The sequence below is a fragment of the Pyrgilauda ruficollis genome, unplaced genomic scaffold, assembly GCF_017590135.1.
Source record: "Pyrgilauda ruficollis isolate IOZ18807 unplaced genomic scaffold, ASM1759013v1 scaffold148, whole genome shotgun sequence".
Taxonomy (NCBI): Eukaryota; Metazoa; Chordata; class Aves; order Passeriformes; family Passeridae; genus Pyrgilauda; species Pyrgilauda ruficollis.
The window spans coordinates 854,660-876,842 of NW_024513432.1; the positions used below are offsets into that span (position 1 = coordinate 854,660).

Sequence of the window (22,183 nt, forward strand, 5' to 3'; positions counted from 1 at the left end):
CCAGGGACATTCCCCATGGCTGACCCCAGGGACATTCCCCATGGCTGACCCCAGGGACATTCCCCGCGGCTGTCCCAGCGCTGGCGGCGGCGGTGGCAGGAGAGGAGCCCGTTGTTCGCGGGGTGGGTGGCGAGGGGCAGGGCTGCGCTGTCGGGTGGGACTGGGGGGGTCTCTGGTGCCTTTAGTAGAGCTGGAGCTGCAGCTTCATCCTCAGCGCCTGGCCCAGCTCCCCCGCCAAGTAGTCGAGGTGGTTGCTGGCCTCGAGTTTGTGCAGTTCCCTCCGGCGGGGCAGGGCCACGCTGACGATCTCCAGCAGGTAGGTGCCCGGCAGGATTTTCTTGCGGCCCAGGTGCAGGAAGCTGAGCCCCTCCTTGTGGTGGATGCGGAACAGCCCCTCGTCGTTGCCCTGCGCGATGGCGTAGCGCACGCGGTTCTCCAGCGGCTCCAGGGCCGGCAGCAGCTCCAGGATGTGCTCCTTGTGCGCCAGCTCCGACAGGTTCAGCGTCATGGACAGCGGCGCCTCCACGTCCATGCTGGCCAAGTTCACGGCGTGCTCCTGCCAAGGAAAGGGGGGCAGGTGTCACCCAGGGGGCAGCGGGGACAGTGGGTGTCACCCACGGGCAGACAGCCCGTGGTCAGCAGGCGGGAAGAGACACTTGGGTATGAGAAACCTGCAGTTCTTACAGAAATCTTACAGAGTTCTTATAGGAATCTTATAGAGTTCCTATAGAAACCTTATAGAAATCTTATAGAGTTCTTATAGAAATCTTATAGAGTTCTTATAGAAACCTTATAGAAATCTTATAGAGTTCTTATAGAAATCTTATAGAAATCTTACAGAGTTCTTATAGAAATCTTATAGAGTTCCTATAGAAACCTTATAGAAATCTTATAGAAATCTTATAGAAATCTTATAGAAATCTTATAGACTTCCTATAGAAATCTTATAGACTTCCTATAGAAATCTTATAGAAATCTTACAGAGTTCTTATAGAAATCTTATAGAGTTCCTATAGAAACCTTATGGAAATCTTATACAGTTTTTATAGAAATGCTATACAGTTCTTAGAGAAATCTTATAGAAATCTTATAGAGTTCTTGTAGAAATCTTATAGAGTTCTTATAGAAATCTTATAGAGTTCCTATAGAAACCTTATAGAAATCTTATACAGTTTTTATAGAAATGCTATACAGTTCTTAGAGAAATCTTATAGGGTTCTTATAGAAATCTTATACAGTTCTTATAGAAATACTATACAGGTCTTAGAGAAATTTTTTGAGAAATCTTATACAGCTCTTACAGAAATCTTATATAGTTCTTGTAGAAATCTTATAGTTCTTATAGAAATCTTATACAGTTCTTATAGAAATGCTATACAGTTCTTAGAGAAATCTTATAGAGTTCTTATAGAAACCTTATAGAAATCTTATAGAGTTCTTATAGAAATCTCACATAGTTCTTGTAGAAATCTTATACAGTTCTTAGAGAAATCTTATACAGTTCTTATAAAAATCTTATACAGTTCTTATAGAAACAGTGGTGAAATTAAGACCTGATTGGCCTTTAGGAATCTTTTTTCATGCTATGGGTGACCTATGAGTAGTACACTCTGGAGAACTATATCTATAAACAGATTAACTATATCTATCTATATATTTATATATATCTAACAGAGAACTGTGTCTATAAACAGATTAACTATATCTATCTATATATTTATATATATATCTAACAGAGAATTGTATCTACAAACAGATGAACTATACTATCTATATATATATATCTATATATCTAACAGAGAACTATACCTATAACCATATCTATGTGGTTACAGAGAGAGAGAGATAATAATTGTTGGAATTCTTTAGTCTAAGTTTCTCACAGCTTCCCAGGGTTGTCCTGGGAGAACTATGGCTCTCTCAGTTCAGAGGATATAGAATTACTACATTCAGGGAAGGCTCAGGGGCAGGAAAAGGTGGGTTTGGTTTAGGGAAATTCAGCCCTAAATCAACTTTGGGAAGTGACAGCTTTAGGTTTCTTGGTGTGCTGGTTGTGCCTCTGGCACTGAACTCCCAGCACACAGCTCCCACCCCAGGGAAGATCAGTAACTCAGGACCATTCTCCTTCCAAGCCCTAAAACGACCTCTCCTGCCCAGGGCTGTGAAATTCCCGGGAGAGCTTTGGACAGAGGCCAGAACTCCCTCTGAGGAACAGCACCATGGAGTGGTTTGGGCTGAAAAAGACCTTAAAAAGTCTTGTTCCAGCCCCTTGGGACACCTCCCACTATCCCAGCTTGCTCCAAGCCCTGTCCAGCCTGGCCTTGGAGAATTCCAGGGATGGGAAACGTGAGCTTTATTCCTTGGTTTCACAAGAAGGGCTTGGGGATGCCAAACCTGGGCAGACAGGGATGAGCTGCTGGCTCTGCCTGGACTGAGGGAATGGGATCCACTGCAGTTGTGTATTCCTGAAGGGATGCAGCTCCTGCCTTGCTCCAGCCCCTCCAGGATGCCCTGGATTTCTCACCTGGTGCCTCTCCGTGCCGTTGACGCTGCGCCGCTGCCGGCCCCTCTTGGGGTACCCGTTGATCTTGCACTCGTAGCAGGTCTCAGGGGACAGCAGGTTGTCCTCATCCTCCTCTTGGGGCGCAGGCAGGTAGGGACCCTTCCCAAATCCCAAGCCAGAAATGCAGTGGCTGGTGGCAGAGGAGCAGAGGGAATCCATGAATCCAATGGAAATGCCACCGCTGCCGGGTTCCCGTGTGGGAAACACCCAGGGGAACGTGTGGGGTGCGGCAGAGGACGTGCCCAAGAGACACCACAACAAGGTGGTTTCATTAATTAACAGATTAATTAATGCACTGGGTGTAACCACAGAGCACCTGCTGGCATCCCTGGCATCAGGCACGCGGGGCAGGAGACGCGCTGGCACAGGGGACGGGCTGAAGGAGGAGAAGCTGGGGGCTCCTTGTCCCACATCCCCCCACAATTCGCAGCTGGGGACGCCCCTCTGGCCCTCCTTACCCCTGTCCTGCTCGGAAGTAGCCCCCAGGGCAGCCACAGAGGTAGCCCCCGTCAGTGTTGGAGCAGCCGTAGCTGCAGGGGCTGCCCCCGGCCGAGCACTCGTCCACGTCCTGGCAGCCCCCGAAGGCCTGGTCGAAGTCGAAGCCCGAGGGACAAACGCACTTGAAGCTGCCCAGGGTGTTGTAGCAGGAGGCAGAGCCACAGGCAGAGGGGCTGGAGCACTCGTTCTCATCTGCACGGAGCCGTGGAGGGTGGAAAGGTGGGGACACGGAGTCACCGAGTCATGGCATGTCCCTCATGGGTACAGGGTAACTCCCATGGGTACAGGACACTCCCCACAGGTATGGGATACACCCCACAGGTACAGGATACACCCCACAGGTATGGGATACACCCCACAGGTACAGGATACACCCCACAGGTATGGGATACACCCCATGGGTACAGGATACACCCCACAGGTATGGGATACACCCCATGGGGACAGGATACACCCCACGGGTATGGGATACACCCCATGGGTACAGGATACACCCCACAGGTATGGGATACACCCCACGGGTACAGGATACACCCCACGGGTATGGGATACACCCCACAGGTACAGGATACACCCCACAGGTATGGGATACACCCCATGGGTACAGGATACACCCCACAGGTATGGGATACACCCCATGGGTACAGGATACACCCCACAAGTACAGGACATCTCCCCCAGGCAGGGAACACCTCTCCCAGGCAGGGGACAGCTCCCCCAAGCAGGGCACAGCTCCCAGGGCAGGGCACAGCTCCCAGGGCAGGGAACACCTCCCCAAGCAGGGCACAGCTCCCCAGGTGTGCCCCCCACTCACCCACGCACTGGTTCCACTGGTAGTGCTGCACGTAGCCCTGGGGGCAGCCGCAGCGGTACCCCCCGAGCACGTTCTGGCAGCCGTGCTGGCACCGGTGGTTCCCGTCACACTCGTCCACATCTGCACCCGAGGGACACACAGCGAGTGAGCCACTGTCCCCTGGCCCTGGCTCAGCCTGGCACCCTCCAGGCTGCTCCTGTGCCTCCCTCTGGCTCTGCAGTTCTGCAGTTCTGGGAGCTGAGTGACACCCCTGGCTCCCAGACATCCCTGCTGGGATGTCCCTGACTCCAGCTGAGGCCTGGGCTGTCCCCAGCTCTGCTCTGCTTCAGGCTGAGATCTCTCCTGCTGGAATTTGGCACCAATCCCTTCCCCAAGGATCATCCAGTCCAACCCCCAGCCCTGCCCAGACCCCCCAACAACCCCACCCCGACGCTGAGAGCGCTGTCCAGACACTCCTGGGAGCTCCCATCTGGACTGGGGCTCCTCAGAGAACCTCAGAACTGCTCCCCATGGAAGCTCCCTGGAGCCCCAGCCTCACCTTCACAGTTGACCCCGGAGCTGTCCAGGGAAAATCCCTTCTGGCACTCGCAGTTGTAGCTGCCCGGGGTGTTCAGGCACTGCCCCTTGGCTCCACACAGGGAGGGCTGAGCTGTGCACTCGTTGTTGTCTGCAAAACACCACCAGGAGGGCTTTGTGGCCACCTGGAAACCCATCCCTGGCCACTGGAAATCCACCTGGAAATCCACCTGGAAATCCATCCCTGGCCACATGGAAATCCATCCCTGGCCACTGGAAACCCACCTGGAAACCCATCCCTGGCCACCTGGAAACCCATCCCTGGCCACCTGGAAATCCATCCCTGGCCACTGGAAATCCACCTGGAAATCCACCTGGAAATCCATCCCTGGCCACCTGGCAACCCATCCCTGGCCACATGGAAATCCACCCCTGGCCACCTGGAAATCCACCTGGAAATCCACCTGGAAATCCATCCCTGGCCCTGTGGCCACCTCAGATGCTGGGGCAGAGCCCAGGCTGAGCAGCAGAGGGACAATGCAGCCACTGCCAGGGTGAGTGCAGAGGGGCAGGGATCACTTTGGGGAGTCTGGGGGCTGGGAAGCCTCTCCTGAGCCAGAGCTGCTCCGAGGGAATGGGCAGGGCAGGAATTCAGGAATTCTGCACTCACCAATGCAGGAGGAGTGGTGCTGGGTGAAGCCAGGGGGGCACTTGCAGTTGAAGCCCCCGATGACGTTGACACAGAGGAACTGGCAGTTGTGCTGCTTGGTGGAACACTCGTCCAAGTCTGGAGGGACAAGGAAAAGGTCTCAGCTCATCCCCCTGAGGCTGTGACACCTCAGTGGCCCTGTGGATGCACAGCAGCAGCCCCAGGAACAACACCCCTGAAGTTCTCCCAGGGGAAGGAGAAACCTGTCCCCACCTCGGGGTAACACAGACACATCTGGAAAATGCAGGGGTGCTCCCCTGCCTCTCCTGCAAGTCACAAATCCCAGGTACAGGATACACCCCATGGGTACAGGATACACTTCACAGGTACAGGATACACCCCAAGGGCACAGGATACATCCCAGAGGTACAGGATACACCCCATGGGTACAGGATGCACCCCACAGGTACAGGATACACCCCATGGGCACAGGATACACCCCATGGGCACAGGATACACCCCACAGGTACAGGATACACCTCACAGGCACAGGATACACCCCAAGGGCACAGGATACACCTCACAGGTACAGGATACACCCCACAGGAAGATGCAGGGATGTTCCCCAGCCTCTCCTGCACGTCACACCTCCCAGGCTCTCCCAGATCCTCAGGCCAGGCTCCTCAGCACTGGGGGGGTGGGCACAGCCCCAGCCTGCCTGGTGACAATGCCACGTGCAGGGGACATCCCTCTGAGCTCCCTGGAGCCCGGGATGTGCTGTGCAGTCTCCAGCAAAGGGCCAGGAGCATTTTTTTCCCCTGATCAGCCACACCTGGAGCGTGGGAGGGTGAAAGCCTCACGCACCAGCCCAGCGTGGCACCTTTCCCCACATCCTCCCACTGACATTTGTCCCTGTCTGGCTGGCCTGTCCCCTCTCCCCCAGCTGCCAGGGGGAGGCAGCTCTCTGCTCCTGGCTCTGTACCTTTGCAGATCTTGCCATCCTCCTGCAGGACGTAGCCCCGGGGGCAGGAGCACTGGTAGCTGCCCTCGGTGTTCTTGCAGATGAAGTTGCAGGGCTTTGGGGACTGGTTACACTCGTCCAGATCTGCACTCCAGACACAAAACACATCAGGTTGTGCTGCTGGGCAGGGTCCCCTCCACCCTTCAGACCTCCCAGCCCACTCAGGGTCTCCTGAACACAAGGTGATGCCAGGTTTTGTGCTCGGGGATGAGATATCCCCATGGATTCTGGCATTCCTGGACAAACACCCCATTTTCACTCTCCAGGAAGCAGCTGAGCAGAGCCAAGGGATTTGGAGGAGCAGCTCAGTTCGAGCCAGCACAACAAATCTGGGACAAATCCTGCTGAGAGAGCGCTGTGACTCCAGATGTGCCTTTTATGCCAACATCTGGATCCCAGCACGGCTGCAGCCACCTGTGCTGCCTGGGGGGGGGTGGGGCTGGCAGCTCCCAGATCCCACCTCAGCATCCCAGTCCTTGCCAGCCCCTGAGCTCGGGGAAGACACGGAGCTCATTTTTAAGGAGTTAAAGAAGGACCTGGAGGTGAACAGGGCGGAGGAGCCGAGGGAAGGGCGGGTCCCGGGCGGGGCTGAGGAGCGGGGAGGGCAGCCCGAGGATGCTGGGGTCGCGCAGGGGGCCCGGCTCACCCTGGCACGCCGTGCCCGTGATGTCCGGGGTGTAGCCCAGCCGGCAGTGGCAGCGGAAGGAGCCGATGCTGTTGATGCACTGCCCGTTCCTGCACAGGTTGGGCAGCACCTTGCACTCGTCGATGTCTGTGGAGGGGCAGGAGGAGCTGTCAGCGCCACAGCTGCTCTGTCCCCAAATGCCAGGGCAGCTCGCTCCCCACGAAAAGCTTATCTGGTGTTTGTTATCAGATAATTCACACAGCACAAGTGCCTCGGAGTTATTTTGGCGCCGTGGTCTGGCAGCTCCCAACTGGCAATAAACATCCCCCTGCTAAAGTGGGAGCTGGGAAGAGGAACTGGGTTTGTGGCCGAGCTGTCACAAAGCAGAAATCCTCTGCACATTCCCTGGAGGTGTGTGGGGCTTCTCCCCAGAGCAGGGATGAAGGCTGAGTGAAGGACTCTGTTAATTTATCATTATTTCCACGCTAAGTTACATTTGGCTCCTGATCAATCCTATTTCTTTTGCCAGCTTTAACACCTCGATATCTGCACAGTTTATGTTCTGCTGTAATCTACCACTTTTCATTTTACACTGTGTAATAAGTAATTCTGATTAAGATCTTTTATCTCCTTTGTTAATAAACAACTCATTCTACAACAGACCTGATCTTAAAGGCCTAAAACCTTGAAGGCCAGAGGGATTCCTTAAAATCAAGCCAAAAATCCAAGGCTGGTCTGAAGCTCCCCTCACCCCATGACAGGCTGGATTCTCCCACAGAGCTGGGGTACCCTGCAGAGGCTCCCTGTCTGCTCTGGGGGGACCATCCCTGTGCCCCCCCCTGCCCCACTCACCTCTGCCATCCGTGGAGTAGCCGGGGCCGTGGGGACACATCTTCTTGTAGTGGGCAGTGCCAGGCAGGGGGCACAGCTCGCACTGGGGGCCCCAGCTGCGCCCGCTGTTGCAGCAGCACTCGGACTTGGTGACCAGGTTGCGGTTGGTGGAGGACATCTGGCACATGGTCTGCAGCACCTCCGTGAAGCAGAAGCCCTGGCGGGTGTCTGGGCACGGAAAGGGGACACAAAAATGCAGGGTCTGAGGCAGTGCCAGCACCAGGGGGGTGGAGAAGGCGGTGCCAGGGAACCTGGGGGGGTTTGGATAAAGGCGATGCTCCGACAGTGGTTTGGGTTGGAGGGACCTTAAACCCACCCTGTGCCACCCCTGCCACGGCAGGGACACCTCCCACTACTCTAGGGTGCCCCAACCCCCATCCAACCCGGCCTTGAACAGCTCCAGGGGCAGCCAGAGCTTCTCTGGGCACCCTGTGCCAACCCCTCCCAGGGAACAATTCCCCCGCAGCATCCCATCCGCCAGCAGGAAGCCATCCCCTGTGTCCCTGTCCCCCGTCCCTTCCCGCTCTCTGAGCCCTTCTGAAGACCCCCAGAGCCGCCTGCTCCGCCGGGGGGGCGCTGCAGCAGCCCGGGAGGGACATTACCGATGCACTCGGTGCCCGAGGGACTGACTTCGAAGCCCTCGTTGCAGTCGCAGCGGTAACTGCCGGCCGTGTTCACGCAGCGCCCGTTGGGGCAGATGCCGGGCTTGGTGCGGCACTCGTTCTCATCTGCAGGGAGGCACCACACACACACAGCCCTGCTGAGGCCGGGCACAAACCTCCCCAGCTCCCCACTCCCCGTGGAGAGCCCTCACTGAGCCCCTGAGGATCCCTTCTGTGTTTGGGCAGCTGGGAGGAACCTCCACCTGCCCTGGGGAAAACATCCACCCATCCCGGACCTCTCCCAGAGCAGGGTGGGCAGAATTCAGCTTCCCTGGCTTGCCCATGCTCCAGCTGCTGCTGGGACTGGATTGGACTGGACTGGATTGGATTGCATTGGATTGGATTGGATTGGATAGGATTGGATTGGATTGGATTGGATTTGATTGCATTGGATGGGATTGGATTGGATTGGATTGGATTGGATTGCATTGGATTGCATTGCATTGCATTGCATTGGAGCTGTCTCTGTCCCTGCAGCTCTGGGTTGCTCATTCCTACCCATCCCAAAAGCAGCTTGGAACACTGAGGAAAACTCAAAGACAAGGACGCGTGGCCCAGGGCTGTGTCACCCTGGAGGTGACACACAGGTCCAGGGATGGACAGAGGTTTTGTGTGTCCTACTGGGACACTCAGGAAGTTGTGACACGTGGGAAAGCCCAGGGAGGAGCACAAGGATGTAAACCAAGAAGGATGTAAAATAAAGAAGGATGTAAAGCAAAGAGGGATGTAAAATAAAGAAGGATGTAAAGCAAAGAAGGATGTAAAATAAAGAGGGATGTAAAGCAAAGAGGGATGTAAAATAAAGAGGGATGTAAAATAAAGAAGGATGTAAAGCAAAGAGGGATGTAAAGCAAAGAGGGATGTAAAGCACAGGTCTGTGGGTGATCCCTCAGAGAGGAACATTCCTGTCTGTGCCCCAGGAATGCCCAGGCTGCCCTGGTACCTGTGCAGCCCTCGCCGTCGGGCCTGCGCTGCATGCCAGGAGGGCAGATGCACATGAAGGTGCCGATGAGGTTCTTGCAGAGCATCCCCCGGGACTCGCAGTCGTGCAGCCCCTCTGCACACTCATCCAGATCTGCAACGAGACCCATCAGAGCCCCTGCCAGCCCTGCCAGCCCTGCCAGCCCAGCTCTGCCACCCCTGCCCTGCCCCAGCCCTCCCTGCAGCCTCGGGCCAGGCTGCCTGGCACACAGGTTAAAAAACATCATAAAATGAGTTGGGACTTTGAAACTCATCCAGTGCCAGCCCTGCCATGGCAGGGACACCTTCCACTGTCCCAGGCTGCTCCAAGCCCTGTCCAGCCTGGCTTTGGACACTTCAGAAATCCAGCCCCAGCTTCTCTGGGAATCCTCCCCACCCTCCCAGGGAAGAATTCCTTCCTACCAGCAGGACACCGAGGCGGGTGACGGTGAGAAAAGCCAGCGCAGAATTCCCACCTTCCCTGTGCACACCTGGCCAGGTGCAGGGGCTGGGGACACTTTGGGCCGTGCCCTGCTGGCTGCAGAAGGGGTTTTACCTCTGCACATCCTCCTGTCCTCCCGCAGGGCGTACCCAGAGGGGCAGGTGCACTCGTAGGAGCCGAAGGTGTTGATGCAGCGGAAGGCGCAGAGCAGGGGGTTCAGGGAGCACTCGTTGATGTCTGCAGGGAGGAGGGGACAGAACTCACCTGGGTGCCCTCAGCAGGGGCAGGAGCTCCCCAGGGCACATCCACCCTCCCTGGGCATCCATCCCAGCAGAGCTTTGCTCCACCAAAGCCTCCTGCTGTGGTCTGCCCTTGCAGAGGGACAGAGCCCTGGTGTCCCAGCAGCTTTGGTGGGAATGGGCTGCTGCTCCTTGGGGAGGCAGCTCCTGTGCTCATCCAGGGCTCCAGGCCTCCTCCTGGGCTCCAGAGGGAGCTGAAGGAGCCCAGTGTGGAGAGGAGCATCCAGCTTTTCCACCCCATCCACGGGGGGCTGGTCCAGGCAGGGACCAGCATGGTGGGGATGAAGGGGTGAGCCCAGGCAGGGACCAGGGGGTCCCACAGAGCCCAGCATGGTGGGGATGAAGGGGTGAGCCCAGGCAGGGACCAGGGGGTCCCACAGAGCCCACGTGGTGGGGATGAAGGGGCTGTCCCCCAGGTCATTACCTTCACAGGTCATCATGGGCCCTGGCTCGAAGCCCTCGTCGCAGGCGCACTCGAAGCCTCCCACCACGTTGGTGCAGGTGCCATTCCCACAGGGATTGCCAATGGAGCACTCGTCCGTGTCTGGGGAGCACAGCAGCGTGAGGAGGAGGAGGAGGAGGAGGGTGGGGAAGGGCTGGGCTGGGCTCTGGCAGGCAGAGCACTCCAAGTGTCCCAGCAGAGCCGGGATGGAAGGGAAGGGGCGGGGGAGCAGCGATTCCCTCCCTGCACGTGCACACACGGATCCATCCCCTCTGGAGCGAGGGGGATGGAGCAGGAGGGAGCAGGGCACCCCCCCAGAGCCCCCCAGAGCCTCACCCACGCAGTTGACCCCGGTGTAGTCCAGGTTGTAGCCGAAGGGGCACTCGCAGCGGAAGGAGCCGTCGGTGTTGATGCAGGCGCCGTTGATGCACACCCCCAGGTTCTCCGAGCACTCGTTCACGTCTGGAAATGGAAAATGCAGCTTCACACGGCCACAAAGAGCCCTGTCCCCTCAGCACTGCCAGGGGATGCTCAGGGGAACCCGGGAGTTTCGGGTGTTGCCTTTCCAGAGCTGAGGGATGAGCCCCTGGTGAGCAGTCTGGGGGGTTTGGGGGTGCCCGGCCCCGTGTGCCCCCAGGATCCCACCCTGCTCTCCAGCAGCCCAGGTCTGGTCCATTCCAGGCAACAACCCCCCAGCCCAAACTTCTGCTCATCCCTCCACGCAGCCTCACCTTCCCTGGTGTCACCTGGGCCTGGGATGGCCCCGTGGCCATAGGGACACAGCTCCTGGAAGGCAACTGCAAGAGAGAGGAAAGTGGGAATGAAAAGAGAAAGGCAAGTGGGATGTGCTGATGGGATTCTGCTGCCAGCAGCTGAAATGGGCTTTGAAGACCACCACTGCTCCCATGGGGACACACCCACTGCTCCCAGGGGGACACAGCCATCTCTCCATGGGGACACACCCATCCCTCTTCCATGGGACACCCACCACTCCCATGGGGACACTCCACTGCTCCCAGGTGGACACAGCCATCCCTCTTCCATGGGACACCCACCACTCCCATGGGGACACTCCACTGCTCCCAGGTGGACACAGCCATCCCTCTTCCATGGGACACCCACCACTCCCATGGGGACACAGCCTTCTCTCCATGGGGACACATCCACTGCTCCCATGGGGACAGAGCCATCTCTCCATGGGGACACACGCATCACTCTCCCATGGGGACACAGCCATCTCTCCATGGGGACACAGCCATCCCCCTTCCATGGGGACACACCCACCAGCCCCATGGGGACACAGCCAGCACTGCTCCCTGGGGACGTTCCCAGCCCTCCCCTGGGGACACCCCAGCCCTGTCCCCTTCGTACCGTTCCCCTCCTGGGGGCACAGCTCGCAGGGGTCTCCCCAGCCCTCCCCGGGCATTTTGCTGCAGCAGCACCGAGCCTTGGTGGTGTTGAAGGCCTTGGGCACCGAGCACTTCCCGTTGTCGAAGCGAGTGAAGCAGAAGCTCTGGCGAGTGTCTGGGGGAGGATGGGGACGTGCCAAGGTCAGGGAGGTTGCCGGGAATTGGTGCAGGAATTCCGGGAATCGGGCACTGACCGAAGCAGCGGCGGCCGTTGTCGGACAGCACGAAGCCCGGGGGACACACGCACTGGAAGCTGCCGGGGGTGTTGGTGCACGTCCCAAAGAGGCAGATGTTGGGCTCCTCTTCGCACTCGTTGATGTCTGGGAGCAGCAGGGACACAGCCAGGGGTCATTAGAACAGCTGAGGGGGGTGGACACCCCCCCTGCCCCACCCCACAGCCCACCCGCAGGGAAAACGGGCACAGCAACACCCCCGAGCCTCCCGTGCCACCGAGCTGGGCTTGCCCGGCTCCCAGCAGGGCTTTGGGGGTGCTGGGGTGCCCTGGACCCCTCGGGAAGGACAGGCTGGGCTGTGCAGGGGCCGTGCTGGGGGCACAGAGCCGGCCTCACCAATGCAGTTGTCGTTCTGCACCTCGTAGCCAGGGGGGCAGATGCAGCGGAAGGAGCCCTCCAGGTTCTGGCAGGTGCCCGGGGAGCAGGTCCCGGGCAGGCTCACGCACTCGTTGATGTCTGGAGAGGGGAAAAGAGCCAGGGGGAAAAATCCTACAAAAGGATTTTTAATAAAATATCATAGCTACAGGGGTGGGGTCTGGGCTCTGCTCTGAGCACCTGGGGGTGCACCAGGCCCTGCCTTCCCCCAAAGGTGACAGGGAAGAGGGGAAATATTTCCAGGATGGTTCCCAGGGCATCCCTGGTAGGACTTTAGGGCATGGACAGGACTTTTGTCCCACTGCCTGCAGGTCCCAACATGTGAGAGGAGGGAGGTAGAGGCAGGGAGGGAGCAGTCCAGCTCCCCAGGGGCATTTCAACAGCAGGCTTTGCTTCCAGGGGACTTGTGGGTGCTCCTGGAGAATGCCACCGCTGGGACCAGCTTGGGGACCTCATGGGCAGCACCAGCCGGGCCAGAGGAGCGGGCACTGGAGGGGACACTGGAGTGGGAACTGAAGGGGACACTGGAGGGGACACTGGAGTGGACACTGAAGGGGACACTGGAGGGGACACTGAAGGGGACATTGGAGTGGGAACTGAAGGGGACACTGGAGTGGACACTGGAGGGGACACTGGAGGGGACACTGGAGGGGACACAAGTGGGACACTGGAGTGGACACGAGTGGGCACTGAAGTGGGAACTGGAGTGGACACTGGAGTGGGCACTGGAGTGGGCACTGGAGCAGACACGAGTGGACACTGGAGCGGGCACTGGAGCGGGCACTGAAGGGGACACTGGAGTGGGGCACTGGAGTGGGCACTGGAGCGGGCACTGGAGCAGACACGAGTGGACACTGGAGCGGGCACTGGAGTGGACACTGGAGCAGACACGAGTGGACACTGGAGCGGGCACTGGAGCGGGCACTGAAGGGGACACTGGAGTGGGGCACTGGAGTGGGCACTGGAGCGGGCACTGGAGCAGACACGAGTGGACACTGGAGCGGGCACTGGAGCGGGCACTGAAGGGGACACTGGAGTGGGGCACTGGAGTGGGCACTGGAGCGGGCACTGGAGCAGACACGAGTGGACACTGGAGCGGGCACTGGAGCGGGCACTGAAGGGGACACTGGAGTGGGGCACTGGAGTGGGCACTGGAGCGGGCACTGGAGCAGACACGAGTGGACACTGGAGCGGGCACTGGAGCGGGCACTGAAGGGGACACTGGAGTGGGGCACTGGAGTGGGCACTGGAGCGGGCACTGGAGCAGACACGAGTGGACACTGGAGCGGGCACTGGAGCGGGCACTGAAGGGGACACTGGAGTGGGGCACTGGAGTGGGCACTGGAGCGGGCACTGGAGCAGACACGAGTGGACACTGGAGCGGGCACTGGAGCGGGCACTGAAGGGGACACTGGAGTGGGGCACTGGAGTGGGCACTGGAGCGGGCACTGGAGCAGACACGAGTGGACACTGGAGCGGGCACTGGAGCGGGCACTGAAGGGGACACTGGAGTGGGGCACTGGAGTGGGCACTGGAGCGGGCACTGGAGCAGACACGAGTGGACACTGGAGCGGGCACTGGAGGGGACACTGGAGGGGGCACTGGAGGGGACATTGGAGTGGGAACTGAAGGGGACACTGGAGTGGGAACTGAAGGGGACACTGGAGGGGACACTGAAGGGGACATTGGAGTGGGAACTGAAGGGGACACTGCAGTGGACACTGGAGCGGACACAAGCGGGCACTGGAGCGGGCACTGGAGTGGACACTGAAGTGGACACTGGAGTGGACACAAACGGGCACTGGAGTGGACACGAGCGGGCACTGGAGTGGACACTGGAGTGGGCACTGGAGCAGACACGAGTGGACACTGGAGCGGGCACTGGAGTGGACACTGGAGCAGACACGAGTGGACACTGGAGGTGACACTGGAGTGGACACTGGAGCGGGCACTGGAGCAGACACGAGTGGGCACTGGAGTGGACACCGGAGCAGACACTGGAGTGGACACTGCAGTGGACACGAGCGGCACTCACCCACGCAGTTCTTGCCGTCGGGCGTGCGGTCGTAGCCCTCCTGGCACAGGCACTGGAAGGAGCCCACGCTGTTGATGCACTGCCCGTTCCTGCACACCTGCCCCACCAGCGACGAGCACTCGTCCACGTCTGCGCAGAGCCACGGCAAGAGCGTCAGGTGCCACCTGCGGCCACCCCGGCCCGGTGAGCCCGGTGTCCCCGGGGCCCGGGGACTCACCCATGCAGTCGTTGTTGTGGGTGAGCTCGAAGCCCGGGAAGCACAGGCAGTTGTAGGAGCCCACGGTGTTCTTGCAGGTCCCGTTGCCGCAGGGCTGCCGGTCACACTCGTCGATGTCTGCGGGGACGAGGACACGCCTGAGAGGACAGGTGGTGGCAGGGCACAGGGACAGCCTGGCGGGACACTCGGCTGTCCTTGGCAGCGGTCTGGAGTGGCACTTGTGTCCCCCTGGAGTGGCACTGACCAGGGGAGTGACACTGAGTGTGACACTGACCCAGGGGATGTGACACTGACCCGGGGTGGGTGACACTGACCCAGGTGGGTGACACTGACTGGGGGGAGTGACACTGACCCAAGCAGGGTGACACTGACCCAGGGTGGCTGGCACTGACCCGGGGGATGTGACACTGACCCAGGATGGGTTACACTGACCCAGGGGAGGTGACACTGACCTGGGATGCCTGACACTGACCCAGGTGGGTGACGCTGACCCAGGATGGGTGACACTGACCTGGGGGGGTGACACTGACCCAGGATGGGTGACACTGACTGGAGTGGGGTGACACTGACCCAGGATGGGTGACACTGACCCGGGAGGGTGACACTGACCCAGGCGGGTGACACTGACCCAGGGGGTGACACTGACTCAGGCGGGTGACACTGACCCGGGGTGGGTGACACTGACCCGGGGGGTGACACTGACCCATGCACATGGTCTGCTCCCCGGTGGCCTTGAAGCCGTTGTGGCAGATGCACACGTAGCTGCCCTCGGTGTCCACGCAGTCGCCGTGGCTGCACACGTTGGGGATCTCCTGGCACTCGTTGCGACCTGGAACGGAGCCCAGGGGTGCAGGTGAGGGGCAGGGAGGGACAGCTGGGGACAGCAGAGCCCTGCCCACGGTTTCGGAGAGCTGACTTGACAGACAATGAGATTTATGGGCTGTCATCCCCGAAAAAAGGGGGCTGTGATCAGGTGTGGGCTCAGGTGTGTCCCAGGTGTGTCCCAGGTGTGATTAGGTGTGTCCCAGGTGTGTTTCTCAGGTGTGAGTGGCTCAGGTATGACAAGGTGTGTCCCAGATGTGTTTCCCAAGTGTGCCCAGGTGTGATCAGGTATGACTGAGTGTGGACTAGGTGTGTCCCAGGTATGTTTTTCAGATGTGAGTGGCTCAGGTATGACCAGATGTGATCAGGTGTTTCCCAGGTGTGTCCCAGGTGTGTCCCAGCTGTGCTCCGGTGTGTCCCAGCTGTGCCCAGGTGTGTCCCAGGTGTGTCCCAGCTGTACCCAGGTGTGTCCCAGGAATGCCTGGTGTGTCCCAGCTGTGCCCAGGTGTGTCCCAGGTGTGCCCCAGCTGTGCCCAAGTGTTTCCCAGCTGTGCCCAGCTGTGCCCGGTGTGTCCCAGGTGTTTCCCAGGTGTGTCCCAGCTGTACCCAGCTGTGTCCCAGGAGTGCCTGGTGTGTCCCAGCTGTGCCCAGTGTGCCCAGTGTGTCCCAGGTGTGCCCAGGTGTCTCCCAGGAGTGCCCAGGTGTGCCCAAGTGTTTCCCAGGTGTGCCCAGGTGTCTCCCAGGAGTGCCCAGCTGTGCCCAGGTGTGTCCCAGGTGTGTCCCAACCATGCCCAAGTGTATCACAGCTGTGTCCCAGCTGTGCCCGGTGTGTCCCAGGAGTGTCCCCGCTGTGCCCAGGAGTGCCCAGCTGTGCCCGGTGTGTCCCAGGAGTGTCCCCGCTGTGCCCAGGAGTGCCCAGCTGTGCCCGGTGTGTCCCAGGAGTGTCCCCGCTGTGCCCAGGAGTGCCCAGCTGTGCCCGGTGTGTCCCAGGAGTGTCCCCGCTGTGCCCAGGAGTGCCCAGCTGTGCCCAGCTGTGTCCCTTACCCACGCAGGCGCCCCCCGGGGACAGGCGGTAGCCGGTGGCGCACTCGCAGCGGAAGCTGCCCGGGATGTTGACGCACTCGGCGTGCCGCTGGCACAGCGTCTCCCCGCTGCTGCACTCGTCGATGTCTGCGGGGACAGAGGGCACAGGGACACCGGGATGGCACCGGGATGGGCCGAGGCGGGGCTGGGATCGCTGCTCCCGGCGGGAACAGCCCGGGAAGGAGCAGCGGGATCAGGGAGCGCAACTCCCGGTGCTGTGCAGGACATCCCGAAAATCCCCCCTGGAGCTGCCGGCAGCCCCCGGGCCGTGTCCCGGGGCGGGAGGAGCGGAATTCCCGCGGGGAGGCGGTACCTTCGCAGATGAGCAGGATGTTGTTGTAGCTGAAGCCGATGGGGCACTCGCAGCGGAAGCTCCCGATCTGGTTGATGCACACGCCGTTGGTGCAGATCGCGGGGATCTCGCTGCACTCATCGATATCTGCAGCAATGCAACATCAGCGTCCCAGCCCGGCACCCCGGGAGTGCTCCACAGCATCAGCATCCCGGGAATGCTCCACAGTATCAGCATCCCAACCCTGCATCCCAGAAATGCTCCACAGCATCAGCATCCCACCCTCTGCATCCCGGGAATGCTCCTCAACATCAGCATCCCAACCCTGCATCCCAGGAATGCTCCACAGCATCAGCATCCCACCCTCTGCATCCCGGGAATGCTCCTCAACATCAGCATCCCACTCCTGCATCCCAGGAATGCTCCACAGCATCAGCATCCCACTCCTGCATCCCGGGAATGCTCCACAACATCAGCATCCCCCTCTGCATCCCGGGAATGCTGGGAGAACGCTCCCATTCCCCACAGAGGATCAGAGGGAAAGGGCCACCAGGAAAGCAGCCCTTGGGTGGTGCAGGATGAACCCTGCAGGTCATGCCAGCCTCAGGCTGCTCCACAGAATTTTGGGAATGCAGCAGAGCCACACAAGTTTTCGGAGCGTGGGATTGCTGACACGTTTTGGGAAGGCTCCCCCCAGGACGTGGCCCCTGCTTGCTCTGAGTGTGTCCCTGCAGTGACAGCTCAGCTCTGGGAGCAGGCTGGAAATGGGGAGCCCAGGGGGTCACTGGAATACTGGGATGGCTCTGGGGTCCCACCACCAACTCCCTGTGTCGCACTTCCTTCCCAGGAAGAGAAGATTAACTCATCTCCCCCTCTTCAGTCCCTGCTGAAGCCTCTTCTCCCTGCCCCAGCCTTTAATTCCCTAAGTGGGAAGCTCACAGAGGATGACAGGAGCAGCCCTGGCCCGGTGGGGATGCAGGATTCACTCACCAATGGGCTTCCCTGTGTGGATGTCAATGATGAATCCGGGGGCTTGGTTCCCACACAGGATCTGGTACTCGGCTGGAAAGGGAACACCGAGGTCATGGCAGTGCCCAGGGAGGGCCAAGAGTGCTGGAATTGGGGTCTGAGGGGCACCAGGGGCTCCCCACTGTGCTTGGAGTCACCTCCAGAGCGCTCTCCTTTCTCCCCATTTACTTTGTTGTTGCCCATGCCCCAAATTTCATGGGAAAATGGGAAAATTGACAGGACAGGGATCACACGGGAAGGACTTAGAGTGGGCAGGGGTGGGACAGGGACCCTGTGGGGGCACTTACGGCTGGCAGGGGTGGGACAGGGCTCGCAGGGTTTGTTCCAGGCCTTGCCAATGTTGTAGGAGCAGCAGCACATCTTCTTGGTCATGTTGAAGGACAGCTCGTTCTCGCAGGTGTCGTTGTAGTTGCGGTAGCAAACGCTCTTCCTCATGTCTGCAACGGCAGTGCCAGGCTAGGGACAGCCCTAGGAATGGCACTGCCAGCGTCGGGAATGGCACTGCCAGCCCTGGGAATGGCACTGCCTGCCCCAGGAATGGCACTGCCAGCCCCAGGAACAGGAGGGAAGATCTCCAAATGGAGCCCAAACCATGCCCAGTCTGTCACCCAGAGCAGAGCCCTGAGTGAAACATCCAGCTCTGAATCCCAGCCCCTGTTTCCAGCACTTCTGATCCATCCCCTTGGCACAGCCCCTCTGGGATGGCAGTGCCAGCCCCCTCCCCAGAGATCTGGACCATTCCCCGTGGATCTGAGCCCTCCCCATGATCCCAGGGCCGTACCCATGCAGTTGTTTCCCCCGTTGACCTGCATGTACTCGGGGGGGCACACGCAGGTGTAGTTGCCCAGGGTGTTGTAGCAGGTGCCAGGGCCACAGATCCCGATGTGGGCAGAGCACTCATCAATGTCTGTGGGAGAAAGGAGGCAGAGCACTGGGCACGGGTGGAGAAGGGCACGAGGTGGGTCGGGGGTAGGCTTGGCACGAGGGATGGGTGGGTTTGGCACAGGGACAGGTTTGTGATGAGGGAATGTGGAAAGGAAAGGGGAAGGGATGTTCCCAACCATTCCTGGGCAGCTGGCACACGGCCATCACCTTGGCACACACACAGGGTGCCACCCCTGTGCAGGTGCCACCCCTGTCCCCAGCCCCTGGAGCAGGTGCCACCCCTGTCCCCAGCCCCTGGAGCAGGTGCCACCCCTGTCCCCAGCCCTGTCCCCAGCCCGGTACCCTCGCAGATGCGGGTGTCCTCGTTGAGGTAGTAGCCCAGGGGACACTCGCACTGGAAGCTGCCGAAGGTGTTGACGCAGTTCCCACCCTGGCACAGCCCTGGCAGCTCCTGGCACTCGTCAATGTCTGAGGGGGGACAGCAGTGGGACATTTTCACTGCCTGTGCCACCCCCCAGCTGCAGAGAGCTCAGCCCAGCCCCGCTCTGGATCAGAGCACGGCCAAGGAGAGCCACACTTTGTGCCCATCACTTGGGGGTCAGCGGGCACCCAGGGCCATGGCACAGAGTGTGCCACAGGGCTGGCATCCCCCAGCACCCCGTCCCTCAGGAAGGGAACAGGGATAACTCACCCTCCAGGATGACAGTGATGGGGTTGGGCCGGAAGCCTTCTCCCCCAGGGCACAAGGTCTTGTACTCGGCTGTGGAGAGAGGCAGCGGGGGGGCTGAGGGGCTCCCGGGGAGCAGGAGGGTGGGCAGAGCCAGGAGAAGCCCAGCAGGAGCAGCCGTGGGGCTGTGGCCAGGGCTGGCATGGAGCAGCTCCATCCCCATCCCCAACTGAGCCATCCCACAGCCTGCCCTCCCTTCCAAGGGGGAATTCCACATTCCCCCCCTCCAGCCCACTGCACTGGGAATGAAAGATCCCAGCCTGGCCTCCCCCACCCCACTTCACCTCTGCTGGAGCAGCTCCATCCCCATCCCCAACTGAGCCATCCCACAGCCTGCCCTCCCTTCCAAGGGGGAATTCCACATTCCCCCCCTCCAGCCCACTGCACTGGGAATGAAAGATCCCAGCCTGGCCTCCCCCACCCCACTTCTTCTCTGCCCTGACCTGGATGGATGGATGGATGGATGGATGGATGGATGGATGGATGGAGCAGCAAATCCCAAACTCAGCACCTCCAATCCGGATCAAGGATCCACCAGGGAGCCACCCTGCCCCTCTTCCCTCCTTCCCACCCGTGTCCATGCCAAGCTTTTCCCCACTCACTGGTGTTGGCTGGAGGGCAGAGCTCGCAGGGGTTGCCCCAGGCACGGCCCAGGGAGCAGCAGCAGGAGGCACGAGTGACCCCCACGCCGATCTCGGCGCTGCAGGAGATGCCCCCATCCCCTCGGTCCTGCGTGTCCAGGAAGCAATTCCCAACGCGGGTATCTGCACAGACACAGGGCTGCTGAGCAAAGGAACCTGCCCTGCAAGGCTTGGGGTGTGGGAGGAATGGAATCATGGGATGGTTTGGGATGGAGGGGACCTTGAAGGTGACCCCGTTCCACACCCTGCCGGGCTTGGGGTGTGGGAGGAATGGAATCATGGGATGGTTTGGGTTGGAGGGGACCTTGAAGGTGATCCCGTTCCACACCCTGCCATGGGCGGCAAAGGAATGGGAAATCTTCCAGGGATAAGGAAAAATTGGGGGTTACTGGGGCCCTGTGCCGGGAGCTGGGTGGGATCATGGAATCCCAAATGGTTTGGGCTGAAGGGAATCTGAAGGATCATCCTGGCCACGGGCAGGGACACCTTCCACTGCCCCAGGCTGCTCCAAGCCCCATCCAACCTGGCCTGGGGCACTGCCAGGGAATAAAAACAGCTCCAGAGCTGCCCTGGAGCAACACGGCTGCAACAAGAGGGGCACCCACAGCGGTGACAGTGACACCAGCTGGGGCACACTCCACACTCCACAGCACCTGGGTTAAACCCACGGGGGACAGCCAGGCAGGGACAGCCACCCTCTCTGTGCCCAGCTCCAGCTACACAGGACCAGCAAGAAGGACCCCGAGGGTGGGTCTGGGTGGGTGGGAGGTCGCACTCACCCACACAGCCCACCCCCGTGGGGTTCAGCTCGAAGTCCTGGGGGCAGTTGCACAGGTAGCTGCCCGGGGTGTTGACGCAGAGCCCGTTGATGCAGTTCACAGGGTCTGCACACTCGTTGATGTCTGAAAGGACGGACAGACGGACGCTGAGGATCAAGGTGAGCACCGCCAGGAGAGCCCAGCCCAGCCTGAGCTCTGTGCCCAGGTGTATCCCCAGCCCACGGTGCCCCCTCCAGAACACCCCCTGCCCTGTGCCACCCCCAGCTCCCTGCCCAGAGGAGGAGCAGAGCCACCCCCAGCAGCAAAGACACCCCAGGGATCACGGATTGCTTTGAGGCTGCCAAGGATGGTGCCAGCTGAGCCCAGCAGAGCCCCGAGCAGCAGCCAGGAGCCCTGACCTGTGCAGTTGCCCCCACTCCTGTCCAGCTCATATCCATCGTCGCAGGCGCAGCGGAACATCCCGGGCAGGTTCTGGCAGGTGCCAAAGACACAGATGTTCTGGAAGGTGCATTCGTCAATGTCTGCAAAACAGGGACAGCTGGGGACAGGCTGTGGCAGGGTGAGGGCCACGACAGGCTGCTCCTGCTCCCACCTCCTCCCAGCTGCGACCAACCCAGCCCAGGATGGTCCTGGTGGCATCTGAGACAATCTCCTGGGGGAGCTGGGCTGCCTCTCCCACTGTCTCCCCTCAGCCCTGCTCTCCTGGCTTTCCATTCTGCAGGAATCCAGGCTCAGCCCAACCTCTCTGAAGGCTGGGGACCGAGCGCTGCCAGTGGCAGAGGTGGCACCTCAGGAGCCTGGCACCAGCAGGAGGCTCAGGAGGTGCCAGCAGAGGACAGAGAGGGCCAGGAGGGGGTCAGAGCCCGGGCACTCACCCTGGCAGGCCTTGCTGTCCTCGGTGGGGTTGAAGCCCATCTCGCACTCGCAGCGGTACCCGCCGGGGGCGTTGAGGCACTGCCCGTTCTCACACAGGTTCACGTTGTCTGCACACTCATCCACGTCTGCAGGGAGGGACACGGGGCTGGGGGCTGCCCTCAGCCAGCCCAGGGGACCCCAGGAGCATGCCCACCCTCTGCTGGGAGGCTGCAATTGCTGCCATGGCCCTGAGCCTCCCCAGAGCCCTGTGAGGAGGTGCTGGATCCTGCTGGAGGTGTCTGTGGCACAGACTGGGCTGCCCTGTGCTTCGGGGACCCCCAGCCAAGGCAGCACCCAGCAAGGCTGGTGGCTCAGAGGGGCTGTCCTGGATTCAAAGGTTGTGTGTGTGCTCTACTTCC

General features: G+C 60.0%; 1 protein-coding gene across 1 annotated transcript in view; it reads right to left on the reverse strand.

Annotated features, from left to right (window-relative positions):
* Positions 1-181: 181 nt before the first annotated feature.
* Positions 182-22,183, reverse strand: part of FBN3 (fibrillin 3) — a 75,913-nt gene continuing 53,911 nt past the window's right edge. The window contains 32 exon segments of the mRNA XM_041460740.1: positions 182-556; positions 2,525-2,693; positions 3,022-3,253; positions 3,876-3,995; positions 4,414-4,542; positions 5,062-5,178; positions 6,023-6,145; positions 6,708-6,833; positions 7,539-7,745; positions 8,180-8,305; positions 9,183-9,314; positions 9,756-9,878; positions 10,365-10,484; positions 10,719-10,844; positions 11,114-11,179; positions 11,754-11,906; positions 11,986-12,111; positions 12,361-12,480; positions 14,435-14,563; positions 14,652-14,768; positions 15,355-15,480; positions 16,518-16,643; positions 16,870-16,995; positions 17,839-17,910; positions 18,165-18,314; positions 18,659-18,784; positions 19,105-19,230; positions 19,454-19,522; positions 20,092-20,253; positions 20,910-21,032; positions 21,308-21,430; positions 21,785-21,910. Coding sequence (XP_041316674.1) covers positions 182-556; positions 2,525-2,693; positions 3,022-3,253; positions 3,876-3,995; positions 4,414-4,542; positions 5,062-5,178; positions 6,023-6,145; positions 6,708-6,833; positions 7,539-7,745; positions 8,180-8,305; positions 9,183-9,314; positions 9,756-9,878; positions 10,365-10,484; positions 10,719-10,844; positions 11,114-11,179; positions 11,754-11,906; positions 11,986-12,111; positions 12,361-12,480; positions 14,435-14,563; positions 14,652-14,768; positions 15,355-15,480; positions 16,518-16,643; positions 16,870-16,995; positions 17,839-17,910; positions 18,165-18,314; positions 18,659-18,784; positions 19,105-19,230; positions 19,454-19,522; positions 20,092-20,253; positions 20,910-21,032; positions 21,308-21,430; positions 21,785-21,910 — 4,391 coding nt within the window.